Source organism: Bombus terrestris, chromosome 11 (assembly GCF_910591885.1).
Source record: "Bombus terrestris chromosome 11, iyBomTerr1.2, whole genome shotgun sequence".
In the NCBI taxonomy this organism is placed as follows: Eukaryota; Metazoa; Arthropoda; class Insecta; order Hymenoptera; family Apidae; genus Bombus; species Bombus terrestris.
This window is the reverse complement of record NC_063279.1, coordinates 7905984-7922859: the sequence shown is the minus strand read 5'-3', so window position 1 is coordinate 7922859 and position 16876 is coordinate 7905984. Positions and strand designations below refer to the sequence as shown.

At 38.3% G+C, this 16876-nt stretch overlaps 1 protein-coding gene across 5 annotated transcripts; it reads right to left on the bottom strand.

Moving 5' to 3' along the window:
- Positions 1-62: 62 nt before the first annotated feature.
- On the bottom strand, positions 63-16666 carry LOC100651892 (trithorax group protein osa). 5 transcript variants are annotated; one of them, XR_007225641.1, is made up of 22 exons: positions 15545-16666; positions 15244-15366; positions 14961-15167; positions 14615-14674; positions 11105-11237; positions 10916-11011; positions 10490-10815; positions 10019-10412; positions 9806-9931; positions 9550-9731; positions 9313-9354; positions 8457-8654; positions 7501-7720; positions 7242-7418; positions 6971-7081; positions 6627-6786; positions 6296-6554; positions 5996-6161; positions 5614-5915; positions 5207-5446; positions 2326-5119; positions 63-2226 (listed from the first exon to the last, which is right to left on the bottom strand). XR_007225641.1 is itself a non-coding variant. In XM_012313853.3 (22 exons), the coding sequence occupies exons 1-22, from the start codon at positions 16382-16384 to the stop codon at positions 3161-3163; spliced, it is 6225 nt and encodes a 2074-aa protein (XP_012169243.2). In that variant the 5' UTR covers positions 16385-16666; the 3' UTR covers positions 63-3160. The 5 variants fall into 5 exon arrangements, 4 of the variants coding, with proteins under 4 accessions (XP_012169243.2, XP_012169240.2, XP_012169242.2 ...); XM_012313853.3 differs by having other exon boundaries at positions 63-5119; positions 15545-15783; positions 15880-16666; XM_012313850.3 differs by having other exon boundaries at positions 63-5119.
- Between the last annotated feature and the right edge of the window lie 210 nt (positions 16667-16876).

Genomic DNA, 16876 nt, shown 5'->3' with positions numbered 1-16876 from the left:
CCATAGATCACGGTTTCGTATATCAGAGAGTCAGACATATCTACATATTATAGTCATTTGGATAAAGTACGTCTAGTTTATTTCATAATTTATTTACAAAAAGTCTTAGTAAATTACACTTACAGGCATCTCCACTCGAACTAAAGTAAATAATTTAAGAACTACACGTATTTAGATATCTATAGAGTAGGATACTTTGGGGTCAGGGAGAAGCTGGGATTAGGGAAAGTGTTCTGTTTTAATGTGTTTACCTCATCATCGTTATTCTTCTTCTATTCTCCTTTTTTCCTCCTTTCTCCTCACTTGTTTATTCCTCAAACAAAGTCGAATCTAAATCGTTTTCATTTATCCCGTTTTTGTTTTCTTTTATTTTACACATGCTACCCTTATGAGAACCGAAACACCGTTCATTTTTATGTATGAAATCCGTTTCTACGAAATGAGAAAAGGAAGTACCGACATAGAAGGTGTGCGACGATGAAATCGAATGTAAGTTGTCGTTCATTTCGGCGGACATTAAAAATGAGAATGGTTTTTTCTCGTTTTTTTCTTTCCGTTACATTAGATAAATGTATATGCAAGAACCGTCGAAATATGTGCAAAAAGCTGACAATGGGGGGAATAGTACTTGTTAGTTTTTCTCTCTGTTTACAATAACATGCGCTTTGAAAAGCATAAAAGTTTCATGATTATAAATACGTCCCATCGGAATCACTTGAATGGTACGATCGAGAGCTTAGATCCGAAAATTCTATGTTTCTTACCCTTTTCCGGATATATTTCGTTTCGGTACATTATTGAAAACTTTCTCTCTCCGTCTCCCTCCCTCCCTCTATCATTCGCTCCCTTTCACTCACTTTCAGTCTTACACTTCGTATCTTTTCTTTTTTCCGAAGATGTTATTATTACTACAATGTTGTTTTTCTTCGATTCCTTCCTTTATCACTTAGTACGTGTTGAAATTTGGTCACAACGGCATTTAATTATACGTACGTTTATCCCAAAAAAGAAAAAAAAAACAGAAAAACCGCATAAATATTGTTTCTTCAAAGAATTTTCCTCTACTTTGCAAAGTAGAAAAGTGCAAAAAAAAAACAAAATAGAATGAATTAGAAATAAAAAATAAAACAAAGCACTCAAAAAAAAAAAAGGAAAAAATAATGTGTGAAATACTATCTCGATAATTTCCATCAGAGTGGGATAGCATTCTCTGTAAGGTACGCAAATATGTTAAGCTGCCACTTGTCTATCGTTTAATATTTTGCTCTCGATCTTTATCCGTTCTTTTTATGTGTAAGCTTATATATATACATATAATTATTATATATATAGTTATACATATAAATATATATAATTATATATATTTGTATATATGTACATATACAATGTGTATACAGCAATTTTTTGTTTTGACAGACACTATTCCCCACCCCTTTTTCTACCAGCACCCCCATCCTTCGTGCATACAACCAAAACAGTCATTCGCGCTCTTACTGTCATTATACAACATACAAACTTTTCCTTGATGCACACGAGGATTACAAGCACGCGAAGAGATGTATGAAATCGCGCGCAATCTAGTCCTTCGATTTTCTTCTTCCTGTCGTACTTTACATGCACACGTATTCAAAAAACGAATCGATTTAAATTGTCTCGTCTCCATCTATATTTTTCTAATTTCTTATTTGTTCTTTCCCTTTGTTTCTTTTTTCATCCTTTTTATCAACTCATACACACACGCATACATAGGTTGTCATCCATGTCTCATTCAAACAATAGTTCTCTCTCTCTCTTTTTCCTAACAGCAAAATGATCACACGCTATTTTTCAACGCTTCTCTCAACTTCTTTTTTTATTTTTATTTTTTTTGTGTTTTGTTTCTCTTCTATCATTCGTGCTTTCGTTCATTCTTTCACGAACTAACTCTCATTTACATTCATTCGTTAATCGGTCTTTCTTTACCCATGCTCTCGCCCTCTCAGTCCTTCACTTTCTCTCTTTTCTAGCAATGTCTTTCTTCAGTTCTAGTTCTGCCTGTGCTTCTAAAGTCGAGACTCTCGGTGGCCTGCTTTTCTCTCATATTTTCTTTTTTGTCTGCAAGGGAGACCACCGTGGGCGTTCGCGCCGAGTTGCATCATCTTTCATTATTTCATTTTTTCCTTTGTGTAATCATCATCACACGGCGCGGCGCAATTCGAAATAAGATTCAATGGAAGTGTGTGTTATCTACAAAATATCTTAATTACTCGCTAATTACAGCACAAAACATGCAAATATAAAAATTTGCATTATATTATCGTTAATATTTATATATATAATCGTCACCCGATATTATCGCTCCACATCGCACCATTTTAGGTTCGTCAAAACAGATTTCTTTTTTTGTTAGTTTCAATCGTCTCATTTTTTCTTTTTATATATATATTATTATGCTGCTAAACGTTTGTTTCATTTCTCTCGTCTTTCTAACATCTTTGTTTCATTTTTTTCTTTTTTACTCCCTCCCTGTCGTCCCTCTATCACTACACCCCATTTAATATCTCCTCGAGTTCTCTCATTATTTCCGTTTCTCGGTTTTTCTCTGTTCACAGTTTAGTCCTTCCTCTCGCGAAATTTTCTTTCTTCTTCATTAACTATGAAATATCTTACACTATCGATATTATCCCAATTCATCAAGTAGGAAAGGTATACTCGACGTGCGTTGACGCAAATATCGTCGCAGTATACCTTAACTCACTAACACCAATAATTAACTTTCTTACTTCTCTGGTTTTTTTGTTATTCGATATAAAACTACAACCACATGGCGTTATATATTATATCGACACTTTGTTCCTTCTCTGCACACTCTATATCCCGCATTTCCTTTTTTTTTCGTCGCTGTTCTCTCTATATAATTCTTCATTTCACTCGCACTCCATTTAACTACCTTTCTAACAAATTTTCGCTCTCTATCTCGCTCTCATATTCCCTAAAATGAATAGCAGCAACAGCAGCTTTTTTTCTCTACAAGCTGTCTCTTTCTCCATGTCTTTTGTTTGGAAACAAAAACTGATCATCATCATCACTTTTTGCACAAAAGGGGCTAAACAAACAAACACCCGCGGATCAACCAAGAACAAAAATGAAGAAAAATATACCATCCATTAGTAAAAGAAAGTTACGTGCCCCTGGAACACTGGAACAATACACGAGCAACGATTGCGGCCACTTGCTGATCTAAAATTTGACTCATCACCAAGGCGAGTAATCGTGATTCGTGCTGTAATAACAGAGTTCTGTTATCAGGATGCCTGGCGAGGTTCAGCAGCGTACCAGCAGCACGTCGCAGCATGTCCAAACTGGTGCCCATTGACTCAGGATTATCACGTAGTGCAGCCAATCCATGTTGATTTGCAACCCCCAATGCACTTGATTCTGCCTGTTCGATAAACGCCACCAATAGGGCCACGCAAGGTGTCTGCAAAGCGATTGTACGAGCCACACCACTGTCTGCTGCAGATAGAAAGTGAAGCAAGTTCACGCCGAACTCGCGCAACACTTGCTCCTCACTTCGGCAGAGTAGCCTGGTCAATACCGAGCAAAGTCTCTGAAGTCTTGAGTAAGGGGGTGTAGCAACTACTAGATCTACGTTGCATTCCGTCACGCAAAGCTTGCACAAAGCCTCCAGTGCTAGTCGTTGCGGTGATAAAGAAGAGTTCGGGCCAACAGTGGGGAAAGGATCTTGTCCATGAGCAGCAGGACACACCGCCCAATGCAGAAGACCATCCAACACCGGTCGAGATATTTCTTCTGGGTGTTGACTTAGATCCATGTGACCGGCTATGTTTGCTGCCATAACCAGCACGTTTTCTCTGATGTGATGCAAAAAATCCCACCACCACTCGCTCTCTCCTTGTAAGCTGCTGCAAGAGTCTGCGAAATCTGCGTCCTCCTCGCGATCGTAGTTTCGTGTTTTCTGCGTCCTTACCGGATGTTCGTGATGCAGTAACAATAACTTACCAAGAAGACTCAGAAACGTTACATTCTTGGCGAATTCAGCCTCGTTGCCCGGGATAAATGTGAGATTCCTTAGAATTGTGGACAAACAGACGCAACGTCGAGCCAGGTTATCTTGCGTCTCTGTAACAAGATACAAACTTGCTTCGTCCCTCGAGTAACTCTCGTCCTCGTAGTCACTTATTCGTCTTCTTTTTAACGTGCCAGCTGGATCTTTTATGTTTAATCTTGGTCCCTCCTTATTATCATCTTTCATTACTGATTCTTGTTCCTCGTTCTCCACTTTGATCTCAATTTTCTCCACCTCGGCGTTGCTTGTCATGTCGTTCAAACCGTTTTGTGTAGGCACGGCCTCCTCTTCGGGTTTCGGTATGTCTGCAAAGTGTTCACCCATATTGTTATTCACCTTTGTCTCGGTGTCACACTCTTTCTTGAACCCGTCGTTCTTTTTCTCAAATAGTTCTCTCGTAAGATCGTTCATCTCAACCGGTTCTTTCTTAATCCTCGACAAAACATCACTCAAAGTTTTTGTCTTCTTCTTCTTGTCTAGCTGTTTCTTCTCATTCGTTTCTTTTGGTTTCTCCCCAGGTTCAGCTGTCTTTTGAGAGAACTCTGATGCTTCGAGTGTACCAGAATCTGCTTTGGTTTCGTCTTTCATGTCTGTACACTCTACTTCCTTCTGCAGCAAAGGCGGTTTCTCGTCTCGAAGGAGGCGGGCAAATGGTACTGATCCTATTTCAGATTGAAAACACGTCACTATGTACTTAGTGGTATTATTATCAACTTGCCAGGGTTCAGTTTCTGATTCACAGTCTTGATGATCCCAAGATCTCCTTGTGTCTAGAACAAACAAATCGTCATCTCTTGGAACGATTTTTACTGGACGACCACGTCTCGACAGAAACGTGTAATTTGCTGATGAAAGTAATTTCGTTCGATCTTCAGGATCAATGGGACGTGTTACGGCACCGAGATCGACTTCCGGACCATCTGCTGATTGGTTCCAATTTCGATCATCTTCATTTACTGGTGATTCGAACATATCGGACAAAGAACGTGAGAAATGTTCCAACAAAACATCCAACAGCCCAGGTAAGTGTGCCAGCCCGAAATAACTTACCTGTAGAATTCATTTCGTTATCGTTTAGTATTTACGTTTATTCATTATTGTATATGAAGATACTAAAATATATCAAATAAAACTTACAGAAGAGTCATCGAATAGTAAGATATTTAATACATCAAGAGCCCAACAGCTTTCGGCTAATAAGCCTGACCTCAAGGCCATCATAATACGCCAAGCTTCTATCGGTGCTACATCGGCACGTGTAAGTTTCCGCCGTTTGTACAGAAGTGGTGTCATCGCTTCCACACTATCGGGAGGGAATGTCATTTCTCTTTTCGATGTTGGCTGCTGGCTAATCATGGGATTTATACCAAGCTGATTCTGTGAACCAATATCGATTTATGAACAAAGGACATACAACAAAAATAAAAAATACTGATTAATGCAACAACAGCAGAAAATAAAAAATGATTAAAAAAATAATATTAGATGACTAAAGGGGTTTGAAATTTAATTGAAATAAACATACTAGCTACAAAATAAATTACCTGATGATTTCCAGGTGTAGGATAAAGAGGGGACGGTTGATTCGTATAACGATGATCCCACGGTGGAGGAGCGTGAGCTATAGCATTCAATGTCGGCTGAGGTGTGGTTCTATTTGGTTGCTGGCTACCCCACTGTTGACTATTAGGAAGTACTGACGAAGGTGTAGAAGAAGCAGACTGTGGTGTTTGTTGTTGCGGTTGTGGTTGTTGTTGCTGTACCTGGGGTTGTGGTGGTTGAGATGGATATTGAACTCTATTATTTCCACTATTACTATTGTACTGATTAGTTGTATTTGGCCATCCTGTAAATAAGGATATCTCGTGTAACGTGTTTATTCGTATATTTTAATGCGCTTAGCTCTCGATATTAAAATACATTTACCTGGGTAGGCTGGTCGTTGTTGATTATATTGCGGATACTGTTGGTCTTTGGCAAAATCTGGGTGACGTCTAGGTGGATTTGGACCTGGCGGTGGCGGTGGCATATTCTTATTTGCATTCGCACCACCTGAGTATATCTGTGTTCCTCCAGGAGCTCCATATCCACCCTTTAATATTGACCATAACATTCAATTCGATTTATAATAATAATAAAAATATTTATTATAATATACCATGGTAAAATGAAAATTAAAAATAAAAATGTAAGAACAAAAATTGAAAATAGAACATATAATATCACCTGTTCCGGTCGATAATAATCTTGAGGGCAAGAATAAGACGAAGCAGCAGAAGGCTGTGAAGGTGAAGAAGGTTGGCTCGTTGCCGTTTGTTGCGGTACAGTAGGTGGATGTGCTTGAGGCGCAGATGGATAGCTATTACTTCTTGCATTAGGTGGTGTACCCGCCGAATAATTTGCTGGCTGTTGACTACTACTATATCTATTGTATATATCTTGTCCGCTAGCATTGTTCGGCGGCATATTTCCCCCAGGGTATCCTCTGTAAGAGTCCTGAAAGTTAGACTCCGTTCTTTTGTTAAATAAATAGTTCGAAATGAGTTTAATCTCTAACCTATCAACGTCTGGTACATAAGGTGAATAATGTGATCGCGGTGAGTAAGGTTGATTAAATTCTCCCTGTTGTGACAATGTGTTTGCTTGCGACCGATTGTACTGATCTTGAGGGTAGTTTTGGTAGGAACCTGTATTCTGGTAACTGCCTTGTTGTATACCTGTTTGAATGCAAAATCAGATTGTTTCAAAAGTATATCAAGAAAAAAATTCGGATAACGTTATTACAAATAACAACAAAGAGAAGATAGTAAGGCAAAATGTCGTGCGAGAAAATTGAAAGTAAACGTAGAAAAAATAAGTTTAGTTGTATGTTGTGAAAGGAGACAAGGGTGAGAGAAGTACCTGAGGCTCGTAGCGGACCAGGGTGGGGCGTTGCGTTCGACTTGCGAAAAAGGCGTCCCACGCCGTCGTCGAACGGATTCGTGCTATTCTGCCCGCCCTGGTTCAAACCACCTACCAGAACATATTCTCTCAACCGCAATTCCTTTCACATGCTTGGTAAAGTGTTTATTATATCGAACACTCTTCCAAATCGTTCATTATCAAGATTTTATATATTCAATATAAAATGTTTCAACATAGCGAAATTGAAAAATAGAAAAGAATTTCTTACCTTGATGTGGAGAAGGTGCACTACTCTGACTAGGTGGTCTTGGAGGAGGAGGTGTATACTCTGACGAGGGTCCTCCGGGTGTACCACCAGTATAACCACTCTGATAACTTCCATAACCATCCATGGAAGCATTACTTGATCCAGCAGCAGGGAAGGAATCTTGTGAATTGGAAGATCCTAAAGATACGAAGTTAATGTTGAATTAATTAAAAATAAAAAGCCTTTAATATTATCAATTTTTAATATTATCAACAGTTACCTGGTGAAGGTACGGAGGCAGTTCCTTTTGATGGTTTCTTTTTTGAACCAGCTTCAACTTGATTTATGATAGGCTGAGGATCGACACCTCCACGGTCGAAATGACATTCATACGCTAACAAATGCTTGGTATAGTGTTTCCTTAGTGTGTATGCTGCACTGCTACTTGCACCAATGCCCAATAATCCAGCTATATCTTTCCACGTTTTATTTTTGGTCACCTATAGAAAATTAAAGTCAATTTTTTCATCAGTGTCTGCCCGATTTTTTATTTTAGCAGAGAATCCAAACAGACAAAAATCTGCATCTTGAAAACGCAAAATAAAAACAAAAAAATATATGGAAAAAATATTACGGCGGCTAATCTAAAAAGAAATCAAGTAACGCGATCTTTCTTTCTGTATATACAAATACCTCGATTCCTGATCATGCAAGTATGAAAAATGAAACGAATAGACAAGAGTACAATCGAAACGAATTACCGTTATTACATTGATATTAAAAGTTTATTCTTCGCTGAATATTAGAATAATTCCATATAGCACCAAGGTTTGTAGATCAGGGCGTTTTCCATACGCGTCGAACGACTACTTTAAGAAAAGACGAGTTAAGCTTCTTTTTTCTTCATAATTTTATAAACAGTATACAAGAAAAGAAAAAATACTATGTAGCAAAAAATATAATATAAATCATGCACACTTCAGCGCACACAGAAACAAAGCATATTTTACAATTGTATACGTCAAATATAAACAAATACTGTCGGTGTAATTGAAAATGCCAGAAACAACAGAAACAAAAACTCGGATAGCTTTGGCCGAGTCATTGATGTTTTTTCTTTTGGCATATATCTAAACGTGTATACACAATATTGAAACGAACAAAAATATAAAACACATAGAATTATGAAAAAAACTACTGTAAAGACACCGAGGGCTAGATGGAACTACACTGCACCTTGCATACCTCCATGAAGCCCCCCCTCTCTTTCACGTAGAGGTATAGCCGAAATAGGTCGAGGGGGTTCTTGGAGATGGTAGGACAGCTAGTAATAGGTGTTCTTCGTTCTTCCATGAAGTTAACTAATTTATCCAACCATGTTCTTCGTTCCATTGTATCATCCATTTCATACAGCTTTGCTAAACTGTCTGGTTTCTGGAATTATCATTATGAAACCTGTTAACTTCCACTGAACTGAATGATTGTCATGATTTTTCTTGAACACTTTGATGTACTATTCTTTCTAAAGGTACTTGTTAATTTACAATGTCATTTGATTGCTTATAATAATTAACAATTATATATTTTTGAGTAAAATAAGTGATGACACAAGTGATAGATCTTTCATGCAAAAAGTACTGTTTTATAAAAACACTATTTGAAATGATAGTAAAATAAAAAAAGCGATATCATGCAATTACATAAAGCAAAATAATGTACCGTTTTCAAAATATTAAAAGATGTAGAGAATAATCAGAAGCTACAACTTTCTTAGGACATGTCATTTCTTGTTATCCAAAAATTTATATTTTTGCTTAGTTAGTATTGGAGATTATGATGTAAATACGCGTCTGTATGAAATATAACTGTTGTATAACAATTTTTGGTAGTTACACACTGCTTGATAATGAAAATAAAACAATAGTACAAGGATATTTTTATAAAAATACAACATTAAAATAGAGAAAGTTCAAATAATTACATTTGCTAAGCAAATATCAAGATGTCTAGATCAAACAGAGTACAAAACATTCAGTGTGTATAATATGTTGTGCAACAGTATGATAAATACTTATAGTGAATAAACAGTAACCTTAGGTCTGTACGGGTCTTGAGGCACATGACTGTTAAATACCTGTAAAATATATAAAATATTGAAAAGTCAAAGAAAACCATAGCATAAAAACACATTATCCCTGATCATATATCATTCTTAAAATTTTCATGTAAAAACATTAAAACATGCAATATAAAGATACAGATATACATACGAAAGTAGTAACCATTATGTCAGATTCTTAAGAATCATATAACGAAACGAAATACATACAGGACTAGCAGGAGTACGTGGCCAACCAGGACTGTTCATATCAGGATATTCTTCGTGTATGGAGTTAATACTCGCAGCACCAGGTGATGGAACTGTACTCTGTGGTGTAGTTGGATGGCTATGATATCCTCCCATCATATCCTTCCGTACCTTTGGTGGAAATGTTGGATCTTCTCCAGAAGCTATATTAAAATAAAATTATGCATTTTTCACAAATAAGATGAATGTTAAAGAATTTTTAACATTTTGTACTAACCAGCTGATGCGTTTGACAACGTCGACTGTTGAGAACCTTCATCTAAGGATGTACCATCAGGACCAGTTGTTATTACAGATGTAACAGTGCCACTTGAAGTGGAAGTAACATTTATAACTGATGTACCTATATGATCAACCAGTATTTTTAATCTTCCATCTGTTAAGTGAATTACCCAAAACGAAATACACGGTAAATGAAAAATGGATATACCTGAAGCAGTGGTAGTTATGCCACTATCATTAGAAGTTTCAGTAGTAAGATCTGCAGAACTATGGCTAGTTGGTGTTGGTGTTGAAGCGGGATGTGAATTGGGTGTAGTACTTGGTGGAGGCATTGGACTTCCTTCGTGATTGAGAGGTGGTGTAGCCGCAGGAGTATGCAAATGTGGTACAGCTGAGCTGGTTGGTGGTGGTTGACTACTAACGTGATTAGGGGATGGAGGTGGAGGACCCATTGAACTTGCCGGTGGACCCATATTACCAATCACGGCTACTCCAGGGGCACCTGGAGGTACCATACCTGTTGTACCACTACCTCCATAAACCTGAGGTGGTCCTGGACTAGGTGGCATCCCTGGTGGTACACTATTAAATCCCATTTTATGCTGCAAAAGGGGCAGTACATTGATTTTGTGTAAATAATATAAAATTCTTACTTTCTTAAAAAATACACTTGACTTACTGTATATGGAGGATATTGCACCAAATTATTGGGCCTATTAGAAGCTTGATACTGATTGTTGGGTGGTGGTTGTGAATTAGCTGGTGATGGATATCCCTGTGGAAATTGTACATGTGGACGGGGAGGTGGATAGGGACCTTGCCCATGATAACCCCCAGGCTGACCTGCAGTCGTTCCACCAGCTGCATATCCCATACCACCACCCATTGGGTTTATTCCACCAAGGCTTGTAGAACCAGGTCCTGGTTGAACAACACCAGGACCAGTGTTATTCATTTTATAGCTATGCATGTGTGGCGAAGGACCCAATGGCTGCTGGTATGCTCCTAAAAGCATAAGTTTATATGTTATATTTTATACATACACACACGCACACATGTGTATAAAAGACAAAGTATAAACAAAAATTTTACATCTTTCATTTACCTTGAGTTGTCATAGGAGAGTGACTCATTCGTGCAGGTCCACTACCATCTGACTGGCTACTTGACGGGCGTGGAGGCATCTGAACGTTTTGTTGACCTACAAAAAGCAAGAGTACAAAATTTTATTAAAAAAACTAAGGAATTAATTAAAGTAATACTTTGGTAAAATATGAACCGGAAATATACAAACCAACAGCAGGGGACATCGAGCGAGAACCTGTAGATCCTGTAGGAGAAGGGGTGGGTCTCATCCCCTGTGAATTTGGTGTTCCAGGACAAGCAGGTCCATTCGAACTATCGTTACTATTTTGTCCAGATAATTCCTAAAATATAAAACATAAAAAAACATCTTAGAAAATTCTTACATTCAAACAATGCTTCCACAAAAGTATCAAATATAATTAAAACAAGATAATAATACATCTAATGCTTAAAACTCTATTTAATTTTTGAACTTAATTATAAAATTTTAGAAATATCAGATGAATATAGCAGTTAATATCATCTATATAAAATGACTAAAATAATTATAATACAGAAAAAACCATAAACAGAATTATGTAAATAGAAGTTATTCCTGAATATAATTGCAACTTTTTAAACAATTTATTTCATATTACATTTCATTAGCTTCAGCACGAAAGCTGCGTTAGCAAGATCATAAATAAAAAAGTAAATAAATATATACATACACAACACACATGGGTATACACACACAAATAAAGGTAAAATAAAAAATCCACTCTTTAGAACGCAACATTTACGTTCCTTTTATATATGTTGTATACTTTCTTTGTTGTCACATTTTAACCATAAGAAAATTAGGAAATGCACTCTACACACGCGGCCACTCGCCACTAATCGTACGATGCAACATAACACGTCATACACACGCGCATGTTTCAACGATATTTTATATATACGTACATAACATACGTCGTATACAGTTGGCATATATGTGGAAGAGCGCGCGCGCCTGTGTATGTGTGTGCGTAACACCTCGCACAGATCGTCACTATGATACATTGAAAGAGCGCGCGGGTGCATTAGAAGAGAGAGAAGAGAAGAGAAGGGGATTGAAGGGAGGTCAGAGTGAGAGATGAGGAGAAAAAGAGAAAGACAGACCAAATATAAGTACAAGAGAAAGAATTACGCGAGTGAGACAGATGGAGATACATAGAGAGAAAGAGAAAGAGAAAAGTACATCGTTACACCTACCAAGCAGTGGACAGTTCATCCGTACAGAAGACGATTAGAGACTTCCTCGGATGTATCACGGAAAGTATAGTATATACTGTGTCGGACACAAGGACTCTCGGCATGACGCGAGAATCGAAGGAGAGGCGTTACCCCGCGCACTACGACAAAACCCACCATAGACCTCGTATGTTCCCCGTACGATTTTCACATGTTTTACGGGAATCTCGTGTAACAACGACACACTAGGTTCAATCATGTGTAAGTGAAGATAGTCGGTGGTTTGATATAAAACCACGCGAGAACGGGCATAATTTCTCGTCTGTCGACTATGGAACTGCTGTTGGTTCACCGTGTACTTCGTTCGACCATCGCATGTTGTGTCAATAAGTCTCTCTCTCAGAGTGTTTCGTATCGTTAGGGTACAACCCTTCGATATCGAATTCTAAATTGGCAAACGGTACGATCGTGAAGGCCGCGTATTTAACAGGTTAGAATCGGACAGTTGATCGTCTACGTACGTGTACGTGGCCGGGAGTAACTAAAAACGTGATTCTTTTTATCGAGTGTTCCGTGACTTCGGTTTACAGATTTCGCGTCTAGCTGCTCGTTGGAGGGCGTTCTTTCGTGGCGCGGCAAGCGTTCGGCAACCATCGGTTATTTCCGTAGCTCCTCGGCGAAGAGTACCCGTGTGCTCCAAAAACCCCGAGAGAGTACGCGAGAAAGAAAACGTATAAAGTCAAACTACACGAGAAACAAACGCTTTTCCAACTAAATAAATTCTATGCAAATCCAATCATTTATAATAATATTCAAAAATCTTTGTTCTCATTAAAATATTTTTATATGTTTTAGGTTATATCAATCAATACGCGTTATTAATTGTATCCTTTAAATGACTTAATTATTGCAATTTAAACAACCATTGTTGAAACTTTTTAGCTTTCGAGAATTTAGTTCTGTCTACATTATTTTTATACATTTAATACGCGTATTCAATATGATTACGATTTTAATTAATACGAACTATGCGTTTAATCTTATAAAATGAAAAGAAATAATGAATGATAATATTAACGATATTATGTAATAATATTTTTATTCGTCGATGCCATAACATCGCGAGGGAATAGGTTAAACGATGATAATTCTCAACTAAAATTCAACCGATTTTTAAAACAGAAGAGAAAACATGATCGATCTACTAAATTTAATCTAATAAAATTAGTAAATAACAAAATTTGTTCTAACACCGATTTTTCAGTAAATAAACGAGATTTTACACTTATCGAATAGAGACATAAAGTTGTATGTAAACAGAGAGTTCTATTTAATACCGTTTAAAAGAAACTATATTGGACGTTTAAAATATATTCGCCGGTTTTCAGTCGCGTCATGGGAATACGAGAAGTTCGATAGCATGTCGCAGAGTGACAGTTGCATGATCTAACGAACCGAATATAGCTGAACGATATAAAACGTCAGAAGTGGTGGGGAGAACTACCTCAGATACACAGTCCCCCCCCCCCTCCCCAGCGATTCGAGCGAATCACACACTCGCTCTCGCTTGCTTCTCTATACTCAGGTAACCTGTGTAACACTCATGCTTCTCCCACTAGACCGCTCATCTATATTGAAAGAAGTGAGAGACTCGATATAGGACAAAGAGGGATATACGTGTTTACACATACATGCGAGCGTATATGTTTGAAAAGGGATAGCGAGACGAACACAGTGGGAAAGAGCAAGCGAGCGAGCGAGCGAGCGAGCGAGAGAGAGGGAAGGAGGGAGGGAGGGAGAGAGAGAGAGAGAGAAGGAAGGAAAGAGGAAGAGGGAGAAGGCGGGAAGGGGAAGTCACTAATATCTGGGGCTCCAGCGGCCGCGCAACTCGCGCCCTAATCGAACTCTACAAGTCGCTTATTCTCCATCCCCACTTTCCACACCCTGCCCCTCCTACAGATAGGCAACCCATACTCGAGAGGTCTCCCTTTCGCTCACTCATGCTTGCTCTTTTCACGAGAGAAGTATTGAAGTACTCCCGTCCACTGTATCCAAGATCAAATGGCACTTTATGCAACGTGAAATTAGAATTCGCTTTGCAATGCCAGTTATCTTGACCGACCACGTAAGAGCCACTGATGCTTTTATTGTTAAACCGTTCGTTTTTAAACGTGGCCCAAGTCGAGAACCAATCGTAACACAAACATGAAATAACAATAACACGTGCACACACGTGCATCCACGCGCGCATGTGCTTTCTAATTAAGATCAAAATAAATCACCGTCCGACGCTTCAATCGCGAAACATGAAAACGTTTTATTGAGAATTTCGCACCTTTCTGCTTTTCTTCTGAGTTATTTGAATATTTTTAAAAGAGAATCTTATACGATACGTTATGGTTATTGATAACCTTGGATAATTTTGAGACACGTTATCAAGGTACTTTTTTGAATACTTATATATATATATATATATATTGTTGCGAAATTTAATTGTACTCACCCCTGAATCTATTCCTTGAGTATTTGGTGTTGTTGATCGTTGCTGTAAGTTATGGAAACTCTGTAAACAGAAACAGAATTTATTATAAATCACATATCCATACATACAACTAAAAATATACTGATCAAAAAGTTCATTTTCTTACTTTCAACTGTTTACCTTGATACTTTGCAATTTTTTAAAATAATTTTAGATGCAAATAAGATACTTTTTTGCTAATACATTAAGACAAAGGACAAAGTTTGATATTCTTGTTTACATGTACAGCCAATAGAAATTCTTATATTATTACATCATATTATTACATCAAAAATATAAAAAGGTTTTTGTTATTTGTATAACTTACTTGAGATTGGCTAGTTGACTGTGGTTGTGGAGATGCAGAAGGTGGTGGTGCTGGGGATTGAGAAAGAGCACGCTGTGGTGATTGGCTGGAAGGATTGGTCTGATTGGCTGAAGGTGGTGGTGGATTTGGTGGTCCACCTTGATTCCAACCTCTCTGTTCTGTGTATAAACTGGAAGGATGGCTAGTTTGCGTAGTATATGAGTTTAGCTAAAAAAATATAAAAAGTTAATTAATAAGAGTAACTATTTTATTGAATAAACTTTGTAATCATTATTATAAATACCTGATGGTGGCTGTATGGTGCATGAGGTCTTGTAGGAGAAGAATAACGTTGTGTATATTGTTGATATGGCATAGGAGTTGGGGAACTTGGTCCTCCAGGTCCTGCATGCAATCTTGGTGACCCCTATGTATTTTACAATATATTTAATTATTCGATTATTAAAACAAGAATTAATAATAATTTTATAAAGAATAAGATGTACATAAATTATTACAAATGACAATTTATAGCTACAAAAGTAACGAAAACATAAAATGTACTTTATACACAGTTATAGATAGATGTAGGTTGTTATACTTACCGTCTGTGGAGGACGTTGGCCAGGTTGTGGATAAACCGGAGGGACAACTGGGGGTCGTTGGATGGGCCATGGTTGTTGATAAGGCTCTGGCCCCATTCCAGGATAATTTCCATGAAAACGGTGAACAGGAGTAGATGCTTGGAGTAACTGATTTAACGTTGGTGTTGGACCAGTAGCTTGTGATATACTTTGCCCTGATAAAAACCTTGGTTGACCCGGAAAACTGGTTGGCGTAGCCCCTACATATGCCAATCGTGATTCAATCTTGGAAGCTGCATAATGCTCTTCCATTTCGACCCGATGAACTCTTTCACTTTCATGTATTAAGTGTTTACCATGATAATCCAACTGTTTCCCTGAAAAGTCTCCATGCTTTCCCATGTACTCTGGTACCTGCTTCGCTGGATAATCGGTCAATGATTTGGAGGGAAATTCGTTTGATTTGTTGGTATACTCCTCCGGATAATCGCGTATTACGTTCGAGGTGAACGGATGTCCGGGATGGTTTGGATGCCCGGGCGTATCGAGAGGCTCTTGTTTGCCGATAGATTCTTGAGGAGCTTGTCCAGCCTCCCTTGGTGATTTGACTTCACCGGCAGTGTGTCCACCAATGTCCTCGCGGTATTGACTCATCTCGAAACCCGTGTCCCCGCCGCGATTCACATATTTAAGCAGCTGGGCCGCGCCCCGGGACACTTTATCACCCGGCTCTGGATCCAGCTGCTGCTTCGTATTAACACTTGCACTATTCCCACCGACTTGCGGACGTTTCTGTGCACATTTCACGGACTCGTTCAGCTTCACATCGTTTTGTTGGCTCTCGGCTTGCGTCGCAGCCATGTTCTCTCCTCACGGAGCCATCGTCGTCTCATAAACTGGCCAATCGCGGGACCTCGTGTGTCTCGCGTACTATGTACTCGAAATCGAAATCCTATTCCGTTGAATATCTCCTATCGTACTCAACTCTTTCCACCACATCCTCAGTCAGACTAGCGAAGACTAAACACCGAACTAACAATTTTTGCTTCCTGCCGTTTTCAAAGTAGAAGGAACCAAAAAAAAACTCATACACGAACGTCAAAAGCAGCGTCGCATGTATTACGCCATCTTGCGGCTATACCGTCAATCATTCGCGCCCGTTTCAACTCTCATTTACAATCGGCGACTCTTCTCGAAACCTGGTGGTCGTTCCGTTCGACGATTTCTTTCTAACCAATTTACGCCTCTATACTTCTATTGAAAATTCACCCCCCACTTATATACACCAAAATATCGAATGAAATTGTGCTCGTATTTAATTCTTATACTTATGTATCAAATGTTCATTTATAT

Coding starts and splice junctions, on each gene's coding strand:
- LOC100651892 (XM_012313850.3), bottom strand. CDS start 16,384: ATGGCTGCGACGCAAGCCGAGAGCCAACAAAACGATGTGAAGCTGAAC. Junction 15,367..15,544: donor GCCAACGTCCTCCACAGACG/GTAAGTATAACA, acceptor TAAAATACATAG/GGGTCACCAAGATTGCATGC. Junction 5,120..5,206: donor TACTATTCGATGACTCTTCT/GTAAGTTTTATT, acceptor TGAATTCTACAG/GTAAGTTATTTCGGGCTGGC.